The sequence below is a fragment of the Anarrhichthys ocellatus genome, unplaced genomic scaffold, assembly GCF_004355925.1.
Source record: "Anarrhichthys ocellatus isolate YVR2014 unplaced genomic scaffold, GSC_Weel_1.0 scaffold5, whole genome shotgun sequence".
NCBI lineage: Eukaryota > Metazoa > Chordata > Actinopteri > Perciformes > Anarhichadidae > Anarrhichthys > Anarrhichthys ocellatus.
Window position 1 is genome coordinate 8,752,737 of NW_022280035.1, and position 8,891 is coordinate 8,761,627.

The following is an 8,891-nucleotide window of genomic DNA, read 5'->3' on the forward strand; positions in this document are numbered from 1 at the left end:
GCTGAACTTTGTCTTAAGCTTCTAACTAGACCATAGGTCGGGTTATGCTAAGACAACTGGTTCAAAGTGTCGTCCGAACACATCAGAAATCAAAAAAAGAAGGTGGTAAAGGCACACATCTTCTCATTCATTCCTAAAAGGCATTGTGTCAAGAATGGAAGAAGAGAGCTAGAGTCGAAGTTCAAACCCTGCTTACGGCCAACATATCAAATCAATTGATCATAAAAAAGAATAACTTGGATTTGAATATATTTTTTTTTAGCTGTTAAAAGAACTTGAATGAAGTGCTGGAACAAGTAAATGTATTAAATGTATACCTTTCCTGTATTAACTAGCCTTAGTAGCCTCTCATTTTCTATGCCTGACAGAACCTGCCAAAAGAAAAAATAAGAAAGTGACTTGATGAATAATATTTGGTAAAGGCGGTTGTGCGTCAACAATGGGATTGTGTATCAAACAAATATTTCAATATACAAATGTAGGTATAAATTAATCAATCAATTACTTTATACAATGTGACATAAATTGATATTTCAGTTTTAATTTCCTTTTTTATTTATTTAACTTTCTACAAATTCCCCTATTTATCCACTCTTCCATACAATTTTTCTTTATGTATTTATTTGTATTAACTTTATTTATACAGTAATTTATTTATTCATTGATATGATTTTTGATGGTTCTGTTCTCCATAATTTGTCACTTCCACCCTTGTTTGCCAATCTGCTTCCATGTATGCCTCAATTTTCATGGACACTTTCCCCCCTTTCTTTCAGTAATAATATTGAAGCAGACAGAGATCCAGCACTCATCGAGTATGCTGATTGCAAGGATTGCACTGTGGAGCACATGGTCGCCAAGCCTATCTTCCTCCAGATTTTCGTCTACCGCAAGCTACACGAGGAGTGGTGCAAGTGTCCCTTCAATTTGGCTGTCGGGTGTACATGTGTCAAGAAACAATGATAATGACCGCCGGACATCAGGACAAGACCTAGTCCTGGATGTAGTTGTACTTGTTGCATTTGTAGTACTTAGTGATATTATTTGAACAAGTTTCACTGTGGAATTTATTTTCAACAACCTAGATGTTAGGTTTTTTCTGTATTTGATTGCATCAGTCTCACACCGCTTTGGTCCATTGTGGTCAAGCTCTCAAAAATACATTTGTATTTATTAATATCTTAAGACAGTTTTTTTAATTAGCTGTGCTAATGTATAATTGTTTTAGATGTTCATAGCTTACAATTAAATATGGTATAGATATATAATAATATATAAAAGTCCATCTTTTCTGATAGGATGAATCAAATTGTATTGTTGAAACCGTCATTGCTGAAATTGCATTAGATGAAACATCATATGTTGATCTGTTTTTGGCGGTGTCGTAGATGTTATCAGGGGAATCCAATTTTGTGGAGAAATAACCCGACATGTTTTGTAAGATGTGGTACGTGTGCAGCATACGTTTATCACACTTTTATTACGTATCATGTAATGTTCAATAACAAAAACTTGGTACTTTCAGAATATTTGTGTTCAATACAAATGTGAAAACTCTTCTTTTACATAATGTGCATTATATAATGCTACCATGGTTGAGGTGACTGTACCCTAAATAAACATTATGAAATTCAAATACAAGCAAAATGTGGACTTTTTGTATCAGTCATTTGGAAACACTAGACCACCTGTGCTAAAAGTACACTATATACAGTAGCTAAGCATATGTGGTCACGTTTGTTTGTGTACTGGGGCTGATTTCCATTTTCTGGGCTCTGCCTCTTTCTTTCTAAAGAAGAGAAATCCTGCTACAGCATACAATGATTTTAGACAATAATGTGTTCCTAGCTTGTAGCAACCATTTGGGGAGGCCCACATCTGTTTCAATATTTCAATGCACAAAACCAGCTCCATAAAGAAATGGTCTTCCCAGTTTCGTGTGGAAGAACTTGACTGGCCTGCACAGAGAACTGACCTCACCATCCAACACCTTTGGGATGAACTGAAACGTCGACTGGGAGCCAGATGTGGTCACTCAACATCAGTGTCGGACCTCACTAATGCTCTGAATGAGATCAAATCTCTGCTGCCCGGTTCAACATCTGTTGGAAAGCCTAAAACGAGATGAGTGGAGGCTGGTATTGACACTTTTATACCCGAGATCATCAAAAATATGCGTGCACATGTTGGTAACGGAGGTGATGTTTCACTCCACCCATCCAGACGAGGAAGCAAGCTTTAAACATTGAATTAAGTATTTTATAACTGAATCAAACTACCTGACAAATGAGCTCTGCCTTGTATTTTGTTACTCTCAACTATACTGTGTAAAATACTTTCTGTCAGCCATTTAATGTTTCTTCATTTAAAGACAAAATAAGGAACACAATATAGTTAGTGGGACATGTGAATTTAATCATCTTTTCACACGTTTGAATTACATTCTATTTTTTTGTATTTTATGATTTGTTTCTTTAATGGCAACAAATAATTGATTGATTATTAAAATTTCAGGTGGCAGGCAGTTTAGGTTCCTCTACACAAAACTGGGAAAACATTTCCTTTATGGACCTGGATTTTTGCATGGCCTTCCCCGAACTGTTGCCACAAAGCTAAAAGAACGCTATTGTCTGAAATATCCTTTTACAATAGACTTAACATTTACCTTCATTGGACCTGAAGATAAGATATGTTGAAACTATATCCCCAGGGAAATTATTGTGCAGCAGTTGCAAATATATATATATATATAAATATAAAGAGTACATTGTCCCTGTTCAAATAAAGAAATATACACATATACATACCCAAACCATGAAACAGCCCCTGTCTAAAAGTATATAGGCAGGGTGTCTATCTACTTTTGGCCATCTAGTGTAGACTGTGTGTAGTACCAGCATCTAGCCAGCAGGTGGCAACAACAACATCTAGAGAGAGATATTTCTTCTTCCGGTTTGGCAGCTCTTCCTTTCCTGTCGGCCATTTATCGTATCGGTGAGTGTCTGTCGAGTTGTCGTCTTCAAAACGGTTAAAATACGTCTTCTATCCCTACATAGCCGCGATTTTCTGTGAAATATGTCAAAGTTAACGTGGCTGTGTAGTGGTAGATGACCTGTGGATGGTGTTTATGGCAGAAGTTGTGTGTAAATCTCAGACGTTTCCCGAGTGTGTGAGCAGCCACACGCGGCCGCATGCTATCAGTGCTAACTGTAATTGCTGGTTTCTCTGAAGACTCGCATTAAAATAAATGTACTCTTTGTGTTTGTTAATACGGTGATATATATATATATATTTATGTATGTAGCTTTGGGAACAAGCGACTGTTACAACGTTAAGCCTCTCTGAGAGTGTTAGCAGACTGTAATGTTAGCTAGTTAGCGCACGAAATTAACGTAATGCCAATTTCTGATGTCTTTTTTTTTTGGTCACATTTCTTTCAGATTTGTAGGCGACCACCTGTACGACCTGTAAACATGCAGAACGACTCTGGTGAATTTGTGGACCTCTACGTCCCACGTAAATGGTGAGTGCCTTGTTGCTGTGTGCTAAGTATTAGTATAAGTATTAGCTCCTTTATTTACCTGGAAGTACTGATACTGCACTGTAAAAATACTCCACTCTCAAGTAAAAGTCCCAAACCTTACCCGAGTACAAGTATATAATATGTAGTAGTACTTTGTATTGATTGTACATTGTTGACTGTTAAGAAAAATGTTCCCCGTCAGTGTTTCTGGGTTAATGTGTGAGTTGCATTTCCAGATTAAGGTTGTGCCAATGTTTTACTCATTTATATAATACTGAGTAGTTTAATTGTGATCAATGCTTCATATTCTATAAAATCATTATCTTATAGAATATGGGATTTTTAAAAAACAAAAAGCTGTCAAATTGTGAGAAGCATAAAATGTAAAAAAAAAAAAGGTGCAAATTCAGTAATAGCTGTATTTGGGTATGTGTACCTAGTTACATTCACCACAGTGGTAGGGTAATTAGAGAATAATACTGGATTTAATATTTCTGGGGACTGGTCTGTAGTAGAAAATATTTTGTTGGGAACATCATAAATTGTTTAATTGAGGCTCAGCTGAAAGCTTTGTTATGCAGAGTATCGGCGTGAGTGATGGCAAGATTTATTTTAGATGAACAATAAATTCAAATATTTGATGCGTGTTTTGCAGCTCTGCTAGCAACAGAATCATTGGAGCGAAGGACCATGCCTCCGTCCAGCTCAACATCGCTGAGGTAAGTCTTAGTTCATCCTGTCGTATGTAATAGAAAGCATGAAACTAAGATTAGTGTGTCCAGATTGAGCCACTATTAAACATGCTGTTTATGGTTAATATCAGTTATATTTAATAACTCTTATAATATAGAGACGAGGTATCAAGACTCCAAGGATACCTTTGTCTACATAGATGGCATTTGTATGCTTGAACCCTAATAAGGTAGAATAGAATAGAAATATACTGTATTCATCCCCAGGGGGAAATTTGTCTGTGGCAGCAGCAAACAGGGTTATAAAATAGAAATATTAAGTATGGAAAATGGAAAGTGCACACTATATACAATATAATAAAATAACAGAGCAGGACCTATTAAATTTATGAAAATAACGTAATAAAAATGCACAGTATATACAGTAAATAGAATCATATTAAATTAACTAAGTAGGAGAAAATAAACAAAACAGTAGTGCACAAGATCACCAACAGCAGCAACAGTGTAGCAGGGTTACAGTCTAGTGTTTGATTTGGCCAGAGGTGATTTATTATAAAGTCTAATGGCAGAGGGCAGGAATGTTCTCCTGTATCGGTCCTTGTGACAGCGGAGCTGAATCAGTCTATTGGAGAAAGTGCTCCGCTGTCCCTGCAGTAGGTGGTGGAGAGGGTGGTCCGGGTTATCCAATATGGATAATAGTTTCTTCAGTGTCCTCCTCTCCACCACCTCTTCCAGATTGTCTTGTTGGCAGCCAATGATGGAGCCGGCCTTCTTAATCAGTTTATTAAGTCTGTTGGTGTCTCCGGCTCCAATGCTGCTCCCCCAGCAGACTACGGCGAAGTACAATGCACTGGCCACAACAGACTGGTAGAATATCTCCAGCATCATGCTGTCAGAGTATTTGTGAATTTTATCAGCTTGCTACTCTCAATAAGGCTTTGTGACACATGCTGTACTGTCTGTTCTACAAATATACACAAAGTTCAAACAGTAGATGTCAGTGTCGGTGGTAAATATTTGCATGAAGTTGGCCACTTGAGTAAACCACAGGGCCATGATGAGAGTGAGGTTCAATGGTTACGTATGCAGCATGCAGCGTATTGATTAAACATCGGTATCGGTACTCTGGACTGAAAACGTTGGATTGGTGCATCCCTAAACAAACTAGATTTGTCAGAAATGTAAAAACATGTCATGGTTTTAAGGAAGCTAGCAGACGGCAGGTTTTGTTGGGAGTTATTGAAGTTGCATTATTTTTGTGAAACCAACCCAATGTCTGAGGATGACGATTTTTCTAATATTATGTGAAGGGCATGAGGTTTGTTTTTTTTAACGGTTTTGATTAGCAGAAAAGTGCAGGTTACCCACGTGCAGTGGCTGATTTGGACATCAAATGTTCTGATCCAAAGTTCTCTGTCCTCTGCAGGTTGACAAAGTGACCGGTCGCTTCAACGGTCAGTTCAAGACCTACGCGATCTGTGGAGCCATCCGCAGAATGGTGAGTCTCCGCTCAATCTGTTGCTTTGTGTCGTCTCTGCTGTCTTGTGTTTCCTCAGTCAAAGTGTTTTAGGAGAGGATTAAGCTCGTCTGTTTGTCACATTGTACAATGCAATGTTTTTGCTATCAACTCATTTCTGTTTCTTTACTTTTTGTCAGTTACTACTTCTGTAGCACTGGTTTCTTTTCTGGACATTCAAATTGAATTAGTGTTAAATTTAACTCCAGTGTTTCCCATTAATTACCTAGACTGGTAGCCCATTAATGTGTTGGTCACTCTAATGTTGCAGCTGGTAAAGGCGGAGCTCATTTCAACTACTTTATACTATTTATTACATCATAATTTATTAGTCAATGTATATTCTGTATTAACTATCACAATCTGCAAAGTAGCTAGCAGGCTAACGACTTGTCTAATACATGTAGTGACGTAGAAAACAATATATAGTGGAGTAGAAGTATAAAGTTAAATAAAATTGAAATATTAAAGTACAAGTATTTCAAAATTGTACCTTGAGTAGCCTAAATGTACTTAGTTACATTCCACCACTAATAAAACGAGAGAACCAAATTGTTGAGAGCACAGAGTTCTTCTTATAGCTTCTCAGGTTTGCTCTCAAAGTGGACCAGATTGAAGCATTTACCTTTTTAAAATCTACAGAATGTTCTGACGGGGTATCATGACCCTGGACCGACCTAAATGGTCAAAGATCCACCCACCACAGTCTTAATAAAATCCTGTAGGAAGCACTGAACACAGATTTACATTTTTAGTAATCAGCTGCTGGGTAGTTTCTAGTACAGACTTATTTGTGGGATAGGGTCTTTCATCCTTTATTAAGAATTAAACGGAGACAAAGATAAGAGGAAGGTGTTGGAACGTGTTTTGACTGTGGAAACCTGCCTCCACCATGAAATATTCTTATAAATGCTGAAATCTTTTGTCTGAACATCTTTTCTTTCGTCCTGCAGGGTGAGTCTGACGACTCCATCCTGAGGCTGGCAAAGAATGACTCTATTGTTGCAAAGTAAGAACCTGTTCCCAAGTGTCGTAAATGTGGCAGTTACCGTTTTTTTAATAGATATGAATCAGGTTGACCAACATAGTTTTGGTTATCTGTAGTTTGAATCATAGTGACTTTTTTTAAACTTTTTTTTCTTCTGGAAAGGAATAGTTCATAACACCTGACCAGTGTAGTGCAGGCCTTTCTGTGATGCTGCACTATAATCATACATGACCTCCCTTAAAGCAGAAGTTGTTCCTCTTTGTCGGAGGATGCGTCTTGTACTTCAGTAATTGTTGAAACAGTCTTATACAGTAAATTAAAACAAAGTCTAGTTCACAGCAGACATTTTGACTAGTGTTAGGAGAAGCCCCTGTCACTCATAACAGACAATGGCTGTGGTCTGTGTGTGATTTGAGAAAATACTAAAAATAAACTTTCACATTGGAAACGTGGATTAGATAATGAATGCTGCTGCCGAGACAAAAGAAATGCAGTTGCTCTTCATTTGATCATTTCACACTGCTTCTGAATTTAAACATTTAATGGATGTTATTTGTATCTTCGTATCTTAAGCAAATCCTGGCAGGAAGCTTGTGTTAAAATCTATTGTTTGGCAATTTTGAATTCAACAACTAACAAATATTTGTATCTTTTGTTTCACAGGAGCCTCTAAGTGTGACGCTGCAGCAGAGGAAACTTTGCAAAAAAATAAAATGGGGGGGAAAAAACAACTTTTGTTGCCGTTGTAGTAATTTCTCGTCAACGAATAAAAGACGTAAACCGGTTACGTGTTCCTTACATGAGTGTGTCAGGCAACTGTCTTTTTCTACGTTTTAGTATCGATCTTTAAAGTGAGACTTAAAATAGTACTTCAAGCTAATTGTCTTACATATGTATTAACGGCACGGTCTGCAGCAGGCTCACCTGGTCTGAAGTCAGTAGTGACAGCAAAGCAACATTGTCGATGGTTTATTAAGGAGTTAATCTTGATAAATGTTCATTGGTCATGTTGAGTGAATTTAAGTTTCCAGTGAGTCTAAAGATGTTGATTTACTAGTGTGCAATATTAACTTGTTGGCAGTACTAACAGTTCAGGGGTGTTGCCATGGTATGTGAATCTGTTTAGAAGTGAATTAACCTTTGTTACAGGCTACTCTAACTGCCACACACCACACACGAGCTCTATGCCTCCCGAGGTGAAAACTGTCCACCAAAGGTCTGGAAATCTTTGTGGACCGACAGAGTGACCAATAGAGCTAAAACATACTCGTAGTAAATTGTCCCAATGATAAAAGTGAAAAGTTGCCAAAGCAAGTCGATATGAAGCCAAAGTTGTCTTGTGAATCAACACTTAAATAAGTTTTTAAACATCACAGCCTACTGTGAAACTTAATGCTCATTATTACATGAAAGCACAAACTCAAAACTGCATCACTGGAGGTTACGCAACTATTTACATTAGGCTTTTATTGTAACGAGGTACTGAAGATAAACCAGCTCAGTGGTTAGAATATGAGTGACATTCATTTGTTGAGCATCACACACAAGTCGGTATGAATGGTAGCATGAAACCTGGCCTTTGTTGGGGAGTTGGCTTAAGTCTAAATCCTTTGAATAGCTGGTGAGATCTGAGGTAATGTTTCCTTACAGGTACTGAAGGATAATATACAGTTATGAGTCAGGACCCATCATTAGTGATTTATTGCAGCATGTCGCAATAAAAGGAAGTTTCCTACAAAATCAGAACTTGTTCTACACTTCTAAAAAGCAGCAAGCAGAAAAACTGGATTTTGTTTCTCAGTCGTAAAACGAAACTCTTTCAACTGAAGTCACTTTCTTTAGAAATTGAGTCAACAGCACAAATGGTGGAAAGTTACTGAGGACATTTACTCAAGTACAATGTTAATTTATAAATAATTCTAATTCATTAATGATATTCTGAGTAATGAGTACTTTTACATTTTGTACTTTTGGTAACTGACTAAATGTAGATAAATGCCCTTTTATAGCATAGTGTATTTTTACATGTATTCTCTTAATTATATGGAAACAAAATCTACAGTGTGATAGATTCTTTCACTAGATAGTCCTGTATACAGTGGGTACGGAAAGTATTCAGACGCCTTTAAATTTTTCACTCTTTGTTTCATTGCAGCCATTTGCTAAAAT

The 8,891-nt window shown here is 37.1% G+C and overlaps 1 protein-coding gene across 2 annotated transcripts; it reads left to right on the forward strand.

Moving 5' to 3' along the window:
- The first annotated feature begins 2,907 nt into the window (after positions 1–2,907).
- rps21 (ribosomal protein S21) lies at positions 2,908–7,522 on the forward strand. Of its 2 annotated transcripts, XM_031845435.1 has the most exons (6): positions 2,908–2,994; positions 3,441–3,523; positions 4,179–4,242; positions 5,645–5,716; positions 6,688–6,743; positions 7,386–7,522. In XM_031845435.1, exons 2-6 carry the CDS (start codon positions 3,474–3,476, stop codon positions 7,393–7,395), a joined length of 252 nt encoding a protein of 83 aa, XP_031701295.1. In that variant the 5' UTR covers positions 2,908–2,994; positions 3,441–3,473; the 3' UTR covers positions 7,396–7,522. The 2 variants fall into 2 exon arrangements, with proteins under 2 accessions (XP_031701295.1, XP_031701296.1); XM_031845436.1 differs by lacking the exon at positions 7,386–7,522 and having other exon boundaries at positions 6,688–6,747.
- The last annotated feature ends 1,369 nt before the right edge of the window (positions 7,523–8,891 follow it).